At 33.3% G+C, this 14,632-nt stretch overlaps 1 protein-coding gene across 1 annotated transcript in view; it reads right to left on the reverse strand.

Annotated features, from left to right (window-relative positions):
- SPATA17 (spermatogenesis associated 17) overlaps window positions 1–14,632 on the reverse strand; it is a 188,709-nt gene that overhangs the window by 90,763 nt on the left and 83,314 nt on the right. Inside the window, exon 6 of the mRNA XM_057728510.1 lies at window positions 9,627–9,750. Coding sequence (XP_057584493.1) covers window positions 9,627–9,750 — 124 coding nt within the window. The remainder of the gene's footprint in view (window positions 1–9,626; window positions 9,751–14,632) is intronic.

Consider the following 14,632-nt stretch of genomic DNA (forward strand, 5'->3'; position numbering starts at 1 on the left):
AAAATGAAACTAATTTTATATATAGTTTAAAATAAACAATTGGAATTCCTCTTTGGTTGTTTCTTTTGTGACTATAATAAATGCATAAAATATTGAGAAAAATTTCTATGTCTTTTAAAATATTTATCTAATTTATATTGCATAAAATCTTAAGGTCAAAAAAAAATCTTAAGGTCATAGATGATTTCTTGTGTTGGACTAAACCTTTAATTAAACTCAAAAGTTAGGAAATACTCATGTTCTTAATAGTGATCTTAATGACCAAATCAGCTACATTAGACAATGATTGAGTATCTTAACCACTGACTTAGTTAAGAGTTCATTTCAAGGAAACATTTGAAAGTATAATTGCTCTCCCTGTGTCCCTAGTTTTAATACAAAGTGTGAAGGGTTGGGAAAAGAGGTAGAGAGGAAGATGAAAGGAGGAAAGAGAAGGGAAGAAAGGAGATGAATTATACCAAAGCCTGAGATTTTAAAATCTGGCCACCAGTTACTTAGTTGAAAGATTTCTGAAGTTTTCCAATCCAGAAAAGTGAATTAAATACCAGGGACATAGAGAGAGCAGGGCTTATCTATATAAAGTTATTCTTCTGGTCTCGCAGAAGAGCTAGGATGAAACATGAGCTGACAAACTCCACCTCTTCATTGTGTATCAGTTATAACAGCATCTAACTTAGAATTGGTCTCAATCTAAAGTATTTCTGAAATATCCTGAAAATAGAAAAGTAATCATAATAATAGGGATAAATCTTTAAATCTACAAAGTATTACAGACCCAAGCATTTCATCAGATCTAGTTAGAGCAATGGTATAACTTCCTTGTATTTCTAGGTTTTGGATTTCATTATATTATTAATAAAATTAGTGATATCAAAGGAACCCCTCAAAACTCAGTCTTCTCTAATCAATGAAGAAACTGATAGGACTGTTTGCAATTTACTTACCAGCAACATTAACTTTATACAAAACCAATAGAAATAAGTATACAGTAGTTAGCTGTCAATCATTTTTGCATAAAATGTTTATACACGATGCAATTTAAAATATGGTGTGCTGGAGTACAAGGGTCAATGGGGAACATTCTACATTGAGGTAGGAAACGGGAACTGCTTTTGTTACACATTTTGTTCTCATTCTTTTCTGACCTGAGTTTTCTATTAAACTGCATTGAATATCGTTTCTAAGTAAAAAACACATATCTATGTTTTATATATATAGTTATCTATAATACATATCTATATATGCATATAAAATTAATGGAAGAACGTATACCAAATTTTTAACAGTGGTTACCTTTTGGATGGTACAATATGAACAAATATTTTCTTCTGTGTTTATCTCTGTATTACCAATATTTGGTACTAAATATATTTTATGCTTGTAATTAGAGAAGTCCCAATAAACACTGCTTAAATGTTATTTTTAAAAAAACTGATTGGAAATTTTATACAAAGCTGCATTTGTGTGTTTATATACATACATATACATATAAACATATACATATACACATGTGTGTATATATATAGGTTATTTTTTAATACCTAATGAGAACTCTCTCTACCCCATACCCTAATACATTAAAAAATTACCCAATCTACTGGATGGAAGTAAGCTGACCCTGAGTTTATACAATAAAATGTAAAAGAAATGAGAGAGAGAGAACTAAAGAAAATCAAGTGCTAAAGATAGGACTAAAATAGTAAGGATTATTTAAATGTCTGAATGCTGGATTTGCTATCTGATAAGCAGATGATTATTTAGAGCATATTAAAATAAAAGTTAGAAATTTTTGCACATAGTACAAGCATGTAGTCCAATCAAAGCTGAAATAATAGTGAAACTGATGAACCATAACCTTTGGGCCCCTCGTTTTGGTAGGCCCTTTCCAAGACACAGGGAGGGACCCTAGCAATGTGCTCACATGGTTTTGCTTTTTTGTAAAATCTGCAAAAGTAAGATATCAATTAATTCCACTGTTTGTCTACACTCTGCCTTATCCTCTAGCACACCCAGGTTGGGTGACACAAGAGTAGCTGTGGACATGTTGAGCATGGAGCTAGGAAGAAGCTGAGGTGGTTATATATTTAATTTTAGTTGGATATATTTATGTATATATTTATGTATACTTTTATGGATTTTTTCTGGTACTTCCAAGTATACTTAAAATTTGTTAGCAATGCCAATGTAGGAATAACTTCCAGGAATATTCCTGCACCCACTGTGCAGATTCACCAGGAGTCACAAATAAAGGTGCGGACCTAGAGCCTGCATTGCAATACAAACATCCTAAGGGGTGTGGCCGTGGCAGCCTGTGCGTAGTGGAAGAGAAACAGGATTTGAAAGAGGGTGTAAACTGCCAGAATCTGGACTGTGGAAAAATCATTCCAAAATTCACGTGTGAATTATAAATAGAGAATTTGATTCTCATCATTTCCATTACAAAATGGAAGCTCTCCCCTTTCAAAAATGAACTTAATAATGCAGCATAAGCAAAAAGAAATACATCGTTTAACTTTTTATAGTAACGAGAAATTTAGATCAACATTCCTAGAGAAAAGAGTGAGTAAAATTTCACTTCTTACTCTAGAAAATTTAACAAAATTATTGTCAAATAAAGAAGCAATCAAAGAGTTATGAAGCCAAAATATGGAGAACACATATTATAGAGCTGTCAGGCAGTTAATAAAACTACTGTTATATTTTTAGATATTGAGTTCTAGCATTGTCAGACATTAACATTTGAAATGTGTTTGAAATGATTTTTGCTCATTATAAAAAATATTCCTCTTCTTGTATTTGTAACTTTGTATATTGTCTTTTTTGAAAGATGGATATCAAAATTGTGTAAGCTTCTGAGCCCACAAAACATGAATCTGCCCCAGGTCACACGTATAGGAGAGATTTATAATGTGTTTGCTAAAGAAAAAAAATTAAAATAACTTTTAAAATTTAGTATATTGAAAAAATATATAAATAAGAAAAGTAGCTAGGCACTTTTCTACTTAAGTGGTCTCTCTTTTAATTAATTTTGATTTTATTTTTGCCTCTATCTTCATTTTTGCCTCTATTTTTTAGATGCATGATGGTTAAGTGATGGCAAGGAAATAAGAGTGGAAAAGGGATTCAATTTGGGGACACAACAAGATATTTTCTTTAACCACTTCATCTGTCTCTTCATCTGATAATGGATAACTTTATCCCTTTCATATTACAGGATAATAAAAACTATAATGTTAAAGAGGAGGGAAATAAAATGTAAAAGTTAATAGGTAATTCATTCTCCATGGTAGTTCAGTCCTTGGCCTTTTCTGAACAGAGACCACCAACAGTAACAAATTATGTGATGATTTTGTGATAGGAACAGTTCACTTGGGACCAAGAACAAATGAGCAAACTTGAGGACCTGCCTCTTAAACTACGGATCCAAAGATCATAGGTCAGATCTTTATTCACTACATAATCTTCCTGAAAGAATAAATCTGCCAAGTGCCCAGAGAAAAAATGAGTACCAAACAATAGCATTTTAGTCATCAGAAAGATAACTGCTACTTTATAGAATATTGTGGGGATAAACAGAATAAAAGTACTTTGTGCTACTCATAGGAAGGCACCATAGAAATCTACATTATGTTCTGGCTTCTTTCATTCCTTTATACGCAGGCCCTAGTGTTTCTCTATCTTTGTACATGAACTCACTTAGAATCAGCTTCTTATAATACTAAGCCATTTCAGAGAAAGGGTAAAAAGAGAGTTCAATGGATTGAGGGTAACTCAAGGAGCAGTACATAATCAGAACGCCGGTGTTTTCAAGAAGGATAACTGGATGGTGATAAACTGAGGTCGGGGGGATCAAGCTAGAGACTAGGAAGGAACAAAATGGATGTTTTGAAGTGAAAGAAGTGGTTTTACAGGGATCAAGAGGTCTAAAAATGAACCCAAGAGAGCCCTTACAGGGGTATGTTTTAACATCACACTTGAGCTTCCCTACCAGCCATTGTTGTGGTACACCATTGCCCAAGGACAATGCCTTATGAGATTTCCCAAAGATACGTTCCAAATACACCATATATATGAAGACACATCACACACACACACAGAGGCAGGTGCACACTGACAGGCTGCGATTCTTCTGTTACTTCATCACCTCAAGGTAAAAGTGAGCAATCCCATATTAAGAACTTCATATACGTAAGGCATAGGATCTTCCCACTAATGATACTGGAAAGATAGAGTTGAAAGCAATAAATGATTTGGAGGACTTACTATACTTCTTAATTTATGCATTTTTTTCATCTGACAAGACTTGTCTTATAAAGATGTTGTCCATACCAACAGACTACAACTTAATTTTTGGTATATCAAATTTACTTTTTAAAATGAAGATATTTTCCTTCTGCACACAAATGTAACTTCATATAATTCTGAAAACAAAGTAGCTGAAACCATTTGTTTCTCTAAAAAATAAAGGAATTAAAAATAAAGTTTTGTCAGTATTAGAGTATGGAGTCTCTTTAAAGAATCACAAATAACAAAGTCATTATCTCAGTGTTGATAAGGAAAAACATTAAAAATCTATTATATAAAGATGACATGAAAAATATTTCCACAAAATATGTATTTTAATTAACTATATAATTTTAATTAACTATAATTTTTCATTTTAGTTCTAATTTGAATATGTATGAACTACTAAACTATTAAAATATACATAGTTTTAATATACTGAGTTATAAGTGTATTTTACATTTATTTATCCTTTTTATTGGTATATTAAAATTTTAAAAAACAGGGTAGTGGTTTCACTAATGAGGAAACTATTGTGTATAATTTTATATAATAACCTATATTTCTAAATATTCATTTTTCCGAATAGATCCTGAGTTTTACATTTTTATCTATAACTTTGCCGATCTCCAGAGGACACTTAAAAATTCTGGCAACATTTCAGAGGCAATATCTTTTAATGAATCCAACAACAGGCCTTTGCATATATCTACCAGTAGGTGGAGCAGACAACATAATTTATTACCCAAGAACAAGGACAAGGGAATGAAAGTCTGTTTATTTGGAATAAAACAAATCTGTAAATGAGATTTTCTTCAAAGGAAATATGTCCTATATGTGTTAGATTTAGTCTGACTGGTTACTGAATCAAAATAAATAACTTTATTAAATAATCAATCTTTGCAGAAAGATAAATTAAATTTACAAATGGAAGTAGTGTTTGCATTTTACTTATTCAAATCAACTAAAATTAGCTTTGTTTTCATAAAACTTTTACAGGGACAGAGATTTTTTTTTGATGTGTTCATTTAATAAAGGCGCTAAACCCAATTCCGTTTTACAGGTGATGGGGTGCATAACAAATAGTATTTTCTGGGAAATATAATTGACTAATCCTATTATGTCTGTAGCAACAAATTAACCTTATTACTACTAGTAAATGGTGATTGATTATTTATGCAAATAAGTTACCATGTTCAGCTTTCTGATTGAAATAAACATATACAAAAGGTGCTTTAATATGACTTGAACTTTTTAATTAATAAAACCCTGAGGGGTCTATTAATTCACTCATTGCAATATCAGTTATTTACTTGCGTAATTCCTATTAGTGCTAATACATCTGCTTGCATAGAAATGAGATAATTATTATCACTAAAAATTAGTAATAGATTTTAAGATGTACATTAGATTAGTACTAAAAATAGGCTTAAAACTGACTTCAAAACTATGCTGTCAGTATGAGTATGCCAGTATATCAGCATAATCATCCTAAAATTAATACATTAAATAACACGACTTCATTTATTGTCTATATATGAATTCACAAATACAATTTTATCTTACAAAATTCTTCACGTTTTCTGAAGCATTTATTATTATCTGAATTAATGTTTTATTTCAACTCATCTAAGTGAAGCTATATTAGAGCTATGAAAATTTAATATGAAAATAAGCATTCTAGAAACTACATTAACATCATTCCTAAATTATTGAGATCACCAATAAAACAGTGTTTTTCTCCTGGCTAACAATGCTATTAGAATTATTGCTTTGAAGCAGCTCAACAAAACTTTTCTTATCCTCATATATTTCTTATAAAAATTATGTTTGAATATTTTTTCAGTAAATTTTCAAACATGCACAAATTGAGAGTTAAAACTTATACAAGCCTTTCAATATAAACAAGTTCATATTTTGCTTTTATTTTGTACTTAAATGTGTATTTAATATAATTTGAAAAGAAAACTCCAAAAACAAGCAATACAATTAATCTATAAACATATGACTTAAGAATATTTTTAAATCTGCAGCTTCATTTCTTCTCAATAACCAAAGCATTCTGAGAAAATCATTAACAATACTCAAAATGAAGTATGTGTTTTTCATTCTCTGACTCTTGCTTAGGTTTGGAAAAGCATTTAAAGATTTTTATTAAAAGTAAAAGAGTGAATGGAATCAGCAAAATCATAAATGTAGGTTGTTAATTTCAGTGAAACTACCTATACAAGCTGTAACAGAAAGCTGGCAATTTCCTTCCAGCACCCCCACAAAGTTGTCTGGCATTAGACTGAAGTTAGATGGAATGCTCCTTGTGGTTAAGGAGGATGATATACATTTATATGCCCTGATCCTAGTCCTAGCACAGTATCAGAAAGATTGTGGGTACTCAAAAATATGTTATTTAGAGTAATTAATTGATGAATTTTAAAGTTAAGATTTATATCCACTCTAGTAAATATGTGTTGCATATTTTTGTGTAGGTGAAGTTGATTTATAATTATACCTATAATATCAGTTTTAAAATTCAACTTTTTTATTTCATGATGAAAAGCACTAATTTAAAGGAAAGCAAATCTCGTGGATACAAGGAACAAAACATTTAAAATTTCCAGTACCATCCTGTTAATACTAGTACTGCAATCCCCTGACCAAAGTAAACAGATGAGACCAGGATGATGCCACTATAGTATTTTGTCAAGAAAGAAAAAAAGGGAGGAAGGAGGGAAGGAAGGAGGGAAGGAAGAAGGGGAAAAAGAAAGAAAGAAAAGAAAAAGAAAGTTTGCCTTGGGAACAAAAGTGTGTCCATAGTTTCAAAGGGCTGTCCCTTTTATCTCTAGTTACCTGTGATCAAATATTAAAGACCACTATGACAAAATATACCAACCTGTGAGATTCAAATGAAAACCCCTGACATTTTGTAATATTCCTCTTCAAGGGAGATGATTTAAAAATATCATTTCCCCTGTATTGCCCTCAGGTCTGTGAAGCCAGGTGTGAAATGCAGGGTAGGCAACACCATTATGAAGATTTCTAGCTAATTTTCTTTAATAACTAAAGGAAAGCAAAGAAAGGAAATGAGAAAATGAATGCTTCCAACAGCTGAGACAAATAGAAGAAAATGAAAGTGTAGAATCTTAGTTTATCCTTGACAGGTTACCCTCTAATAATATGATTGTTATCATTTACGGAATGCTCTCTAAGGGCCTGGCAATATTTTAAATATATTACATTTAGTCCTCACAACATTCTTTCAAGATGCAGAGTGAAACAGAGGCTCAGGCTATTCTAGGTAATCTCCTAATACCTTCCCCTAAGTGAGAGAGCTAGGATGCCAACTCAGCTCTGTCTGATGGAAATGCCCCACACCCTCTCTACTGTACCATAGCGCCTCAAAAAAGAATCACTTATTGGATGCCAGGAAGTTCTGGGGACAACTGATCACTAAACTAAAGTTTATATACACTGATATTACTAGCAGCCAGCATGGGATAAACAAGGAGAAAAATGGGATACTGCATTGACAGCTTGTATTGTCAATACAAACACACCCAAAACATAATGGTAATATAGTCTGAAAATTCATTAAGGTCCATGAGTCAAGTCATGTGGTCAAGTCTGCGCAATAATTTGTTAAACCAGGCACGCATTTAACTGAAAAACTGAAATGAAATCAAAATACTTTAAAAAATAATGTCTATAAAATATCTATCATACTCTCTGACACATGGTAAGCACTCTGTGGATATATGCTGTTATTTTTATTAGTTAAAGCAGCCAAGTTTTTACGGTCTTTCTAAATTATGCCACTACACACCCAATAACTAAATAGCCCTGGATAAAACAGAATTAACAGATGTTTCAGTTAAATCTGATTTCACCATTTTAAAAATTGCTTTCTCCATCGCACTACCAATCATAAGTATAAACCACACAATTAGAACTCAGATGAAGAAAGTTTTAAAGTATAAAGAGAGTTCAAGTTTATCAAAAGAAAAAACTGTCCCCCAGAATTATTACTAGGTTTAAAGAATTACAGGATATATTTATAGCCCCTTTAGTTTCATCAAAATTGGAACTACTAGTAACTAAAGTTTGAAAAAAAGTTTTGTTAAAAAGAATCCTTGATCTTTAAGTCTGTATCTTTAAAATGTAGCCCACTAATCATATAACTAAAATGTTTACATTGTTATGGATTTTATAATAAAAAGTGAAAATGCTTTTACTTTTTATTTTTAAAATTATCTTTAAATTATTACCTAAGTATTTAGAGTTGAAAGACCTCAGTTTGAATACCAGAGCTATTACTAGTAGTTTTGTGCCGATGGCTACTCACATAATTATTTGAATTTGTTTCCTTCTCTGTTAAATGAAGACAATTCAGCTATTAAAATCCAAGTAAATATTCAGATAGCCATCATTATTGTTGTTTCGACCACCAAATAGAAGCTAGATGTACAGGAGGCCTGTGTTCCAAACTTACACAGCTAGCCTATTACTTAACATGTTTTGGACTTTGGATGCCTCTAAGGAAGACATTCAGTCTCAGGTCTCACCCTCTTCCACAGGGACTTGACTTGTCCCTCCCTGTCTGAAGACATTTGCATATGAAACTCAGCTAGCCTGGACTTGAAGTCTAGGAGAAAGAATAAAAACCAAGACAGTTTCCTGTCTAAAGCTCAAGTAACAAAATACATCTCAAGCCCCAAATTCATGCTTTTCTTTAAACTGTATTTCTTTGTGAGCAACAGAATATTGTACATGCAATGTATTTTTTTTTCTCCTAGCAACCATGGTAAGATCTGAGGCACTGAAATCTAACCACATATCAGAAAAGAAATTTCTTAGTATTCCAAATCCCACATTTATATTTCTATATGCAGATGCAACTGCTCAAGCAGTTTGGCTGAAAGATATACCTGAAAACTTGCATCAGAATTTAGAAAGGATGCAAGAATGATTTTAATCTCAACATTTGCTCAATTAGCAGAGAAAACATGAAAACGACCTCAGCTTAATAAGTTCTTAGTTCGTGATCAATTCACAACACAAAAATAAGCCACTCAGGATGGGTGTGGAAAGGGAGGTTATGCCCTTCGTGGCAGATTTCAGTGCTGACTTGGACTTTTCTGCCAGTCTGGCCACGGCTGCCTCTATGAAGCAGCTGTCACAGGCCGGCCGGGGTGCCTGCGTGCACCTACACAGCAGTATGGAATTGAACTTGAGTAGTGTCTTTGTGGTATCTTTTCAACAAGTCATGTCCCATTCAGCCTGCTAGTTTATCTCTGTCAGGCTGGGGGCCCAAGTGGCTTCCGCGAGCTGTCAGGGACAGGTAGACCAACCTGCTTTGTGCTGAGGAGGTAATGCATCTTTCGGGCCTGGTAATCTCTTTTCTTCTCCTCCCTTTCGAGGTCGGCCTTCTTCTCTTCCCTTTCTTTCATCTCCGCAAACTCCTCCAGTGCCTCCCTGGAGGGAAAATCAGTTTGCGGTTATTCATGATATGAAAAAGCTGCTAACCTTTTAATTCGTTCACGGATGAGAATCAAGTAAGTTTTTGAGGGGCAACCCTCGTCCACATCCATCAAAATCGTTGGTGTAATCGATCTTCCTGGCACATTCTAGGTGAATCTTTGCAATCTTTAAAAAGCATTTAAGTGATTTTTCAGTGGTGAGATTGTGAAAATCAAATATCTACATGTTATAATCAGTTCAATAGCTGAGGAACTATATTAAACGCAAAGTAAGTTAATTACTATACTATCGTTTTCTTTGGCTGAAGATTATTTTGGACTTAGTTAAATATCCTAAGAAAACACCTGAGCGACTGATTTCCTTTAAATTTGGTGTTTACAAAGCTCTAATTGTTTATTTTATACACTAACAGGCTAATTTAAAAAGTGTAATGGGTTTTTACACATATACTTAATTTATTCTAAGTTTATGTCAAACAGTTCAAACAATATCAACCAGATTACATATTTTATCCTGTACTTGGATAAAAGGTTGACATTTTGTTCAGTTATATCAATAATTAGAATAAAAGCCAAATTGGGTGCATAAGTTCACAACTTTCTAAGTGTAATACATTCCATTAAAATAATGGAACTTTTCATCACTTATGTATGTGTATTTAAAAAATTTAAGCAAAAATTAGCTCTTAAAATATACTATGTGAGAAATACCTGCTAAATAGAATATTATCAAATTATGGAAGAATAAATCCTTTATTTTCATAGGACAAGTTTAACCACTCATGTTAAAATAATGTTTTGAAATTGTACTTTATTCTTTTACAAAACGGATATGTAACATAGTGTCTAGTTCTACAAGTAAAATCTTAAGTAAATCATCTAAGCATATACCTCAAAGATAGCAGGGGAAAGTACAGGGGAGAATTTCAAAAATTAAAAAAAAAAAAAAAAAAGATTCTCATCTCTATGTCAATGACTAGAAATATTCTTGTTGCAATTTTCTGTTAAAGGCTACTAATACAATACTTCATACAAGGTTACTTATGAAACGCACTGACGTTTAAAAATCACCATGCTCTGCTATTGCAGCAGAGCTATTTTTTCCAACATACGATTAAATTGCAAAATAAATGAATTACTTGGAGTGCCATGGCCCTCATTTTGCCACCCTTCTCTTGAAAATTGCTTATTAATATGAAAAAAGAAGTCAGAAAATAGCCTGTTTTACTTTATGCATAGTATTTTGGGGGCTTTTGCACCCACAGAGCGGGGCTGGCTGCACATTTAGATTGTGCTGGCAGGCTGGTACAATGACCTTTCTGACCTGCATCTCAGGGCTATTATTAATCGCTAAGTAACCTGGTAAAGCCAAACAAATTTGTTTCCATTGAAAGGATCTCTATCTGTGTCTGAGAATTTGTTCTGTACCAAACAAACCTCATTAACTGTGTCCATTTTTGACAAAGAACCAGGAGTTAGAGGCATTGGTGACCTTTCTTTGTCCTTAGGTACAAATTTCAAGGCAGTTACATATGAATAAGTGAGAATTTTTGCCAGGAAAAAATAACAATCATATGTTACATTACAAGTAAATACATCATTAATTTTAATCTTTACTTTTGATATTATGTAAAAAATAAATACCTCTTCTCTAATTCTTCTTATAAATCTTTAAAATAATTTAAACTAGCCAATGAACTACTGCTATAAGGATAATTACTCAGATATGCATGTATCTAATTTTATGTTACTCCAAAGATAAGCACAGTAATTTTCTAAGCAATCACAAAAATTAAAAAACACATCTACAAAGAAGTTTGTGTTCTATAAATATTTTAATGAATATGAAGAGATCTTACATAAGAAAGAAAAAAGGCCCAATAAAATTGAACACATCCATGAACAGGTAAGGTACAAAGAAGTAAATAGGACTTGGATACAAAATCAGGAGTGGAAATTATCTGAAGTAGTAAAAACAGTCCATCTTTAGGATGTGGAAATATAAAATTAAAACAATGTGTACTTGGGGAGCTTGACAGGAGAGTTAAAACTGAGAGCTATATAAAAAAATGTCAGTTTTCGGAATATAAAGAAAATAGAGTAAATCTAGAGGGAACTACAAAGTCCTACAAATAAATCCAAGAAATTTCATAAAACCCTAGAAAAACTAATCTGGGGTAATCAAAAATAATTAATTTAATAAATTCATACAATTATTGAAAAAAAATCAATCTTACGTTCCTAGCTGATTTATTGCCCTACTTGAGAGTGTACAGTTGTACTGAACATCACAATTATATTTACATTAAATATTCTTTATTAAATAACCAAGCAGGAAGACCTGAATAAATTATTTATCCTTGATATACAGGTTTTTGTTTTAGCACTAGAGATGAAGACATGGCTAAGTGTAAATGATGGCAATTAAAAATTATGATCCCATTAAAGATTAAAAGCTGGAAACCACTGTGACTAGGTTTCCCTACAAAAATAAAAAATTTACCTATTTTTTAATTCAGTAATTTTTTAAATGCTTTTTAAACAGTTAAAAATGTTGCCAAATAGTTTCAGGTTGTTATGAATACATTTTTTCATTTCAGGTGTATTATCTTATTTTTATACGCGAAAAAAAAATTCTGTGATATATATGGGATAGGTATAACTAATTACCCTATTTTACAAATATGGAAACACAGGAAGAGATGAAGGACCCACTCTGAATAACAAATCAGTTAATGGCAGAAATGGAATTAGAATCCCTAGATTTGCAGATCCGGTTGTAGTCATCCTGATATAAGAAGTATCATGTGGAAGATGTTTTTATTGAAGGAACCGTGCGTATTTTATCTTATGATCCTGTTTTCCACTATATAGTTAAAGAAACTTGGATAAGTCCCCAGACTTTCTGTACCAATTCTCATATATACAAAACATTTTGTGATATTAGTTTTAAATAGGCAAAAATTACTGAAACCATGTAAAGCTTTACATATTTGAATATATTTTGCTAATGATATCTACAATGATAATAAAATATTTACATATTATAATCATGATAACAATAATAAAAATGTTAATAGCCACTTGGAGGCAATATAGTAGAGCAGTGAAACAACATAGACTGTGAAATGATACCTGGTTATAAAATCTCTGCTGGACTACTTACTAGTTGTTCAATCTTTAAGACAATATCCTCACCTGTAAAGTGCAATTATCAGTCTTAGTATCTTCTCCATCAAGCTACTGTGAGCATCAAATAGATTAATCTACATAAAGTGCTCAGAGTAGTGGCTGGCACATAGTAAGGTGCTATATTACAGAATGTTTCCTTTAAGCCGGGTACTAGGCTACTTGCTTTATCTACTCAACTTAATAGGAATCTTTTATGCTTTCTTAAATCCCCTCAATGATCTCCTCCTTTCTCTCTCCACACTAGTGTGTACTTTATGGATGGAATTTCCCACAAGGCAGAGCAAGGAACCTGGCTTCCTAAGAGGCAGGAAACATGGGGTAAACCTTAACCTGTGGGAAATGGGAGACAAGAGATTCATGCAAATAAATTTCGCTTTCTTTTCTGTCTTCCTCGTACTGCTTTGAGAGGTCTCCTTGCAAACTGGGAGAAAACCTACGTGGCTAACAAAAGCAGGCACACCTGCTGTGCTAGGTTAAATCGCTCTGGGATGTGATGTGAAGCAGTGGTCCAGGGCTGTAGAAGGTCATCCTATCACATCGTCTGTAGAGGACCAAAGCACCTAATACAGCTGCCCTGAATGTTGGTGGCTGACAGCTCAAGCTACTTCCCACTGGAGAAAATAAGCCCCCCCCCCACCCCAGGTTTTGTCACCCTCTCCCCCAGCCTGCATGCAGTGACTAGTGATTGAAGGGATACACAGGCTCAGAGCCTCTGTATCAATCTGGCACTACTCTCAAGGCCCATCCAAATCCCAGAGCTTCCTGAGACTGGATGAGATTTCTGATGCAGTTCAGCTTCTTCCTCTGCCTTCCTTTTCTACTGCCTTAGCGATGTTATTCCCCAAATGCTCCCCAGTAATACAAACCAAATCACTGTCTCAGAGTCTGTTTCCATCTCTGACACTTCACTCTCCCTTTTCCTCACCCTCATTGCCCTGGGCTAGAACCACCTAAGAAAAGAATCTGCAGTTTAATCCTTGATTTACATTTTGTTTCCAAGAGCTTCCTGGCTAAGACATCTACATACCTCATTTAAACCTTTCACAGTCCTGTGAGGAAGATAGTACCCCTCCCATCTTATAGATTAGGAAAGGAGATTCACAGAGGCGAGATCTCTGCCCAGACTCTCAAATGAGAAAGTAGAAGAGTGAGAATTCGAATCTAGGTCTCATAACAAAATCCAGGCCTTTAAGCACAATACTATTCTCATAGCATACGTTTTGCCCAATCCAATATTTTATTTAGAGTTCAATAGACTTTTTGTTTTTTGAGAAGGTAACTTTGAATATTGTAGTATCCATATTATTTTCCCAAAGTCTGCAAAAGGGAAAAGCTGCTTTGTTTTTTGGAAAAGTTTAGATGAACTATAGCTACTCTTCATCATCAGATCATAACATTGTATCTGGGAGCTAAATGTGACCTTGGAATCTGCAAACTTTCACATTTGCAGCAACACATGTCATCTCTTCTTAATACGTGTTTTCCACTTGTTATTTTTTAAGTATATAAAGAATGCTTATGTACATCATACAAGTGTATAAAAAGAGACGTAAACTGACAAGATGCTTAACAGCTGGGACTTTCCTGGTTGTGCAGTAGTTAAGAATCCACCTGCCAATGCAGGGGACATGGGTTTAAGCCTTGGGCCAGGAAGACACCACATGCCGTGGAGCAACTAAGCCCGT

This window comes from Hippopotamus amphibius, chromosome 3, assembly GCF_030028045.1.
Source record: "Hippopotamus amphibius kiboko isolate mHipAmp2 chromosome 3, mHipAmp2.hap2, whole genome shotgun sequence".
Classification (NCBI taxonomy): domain Eukaryota; kingdom Metazoa; phylum Chordata; class Mammalia; order Artiodactyla; family Hippopotamidae; genus Hippopotamus; species Hippopotamus amphibius.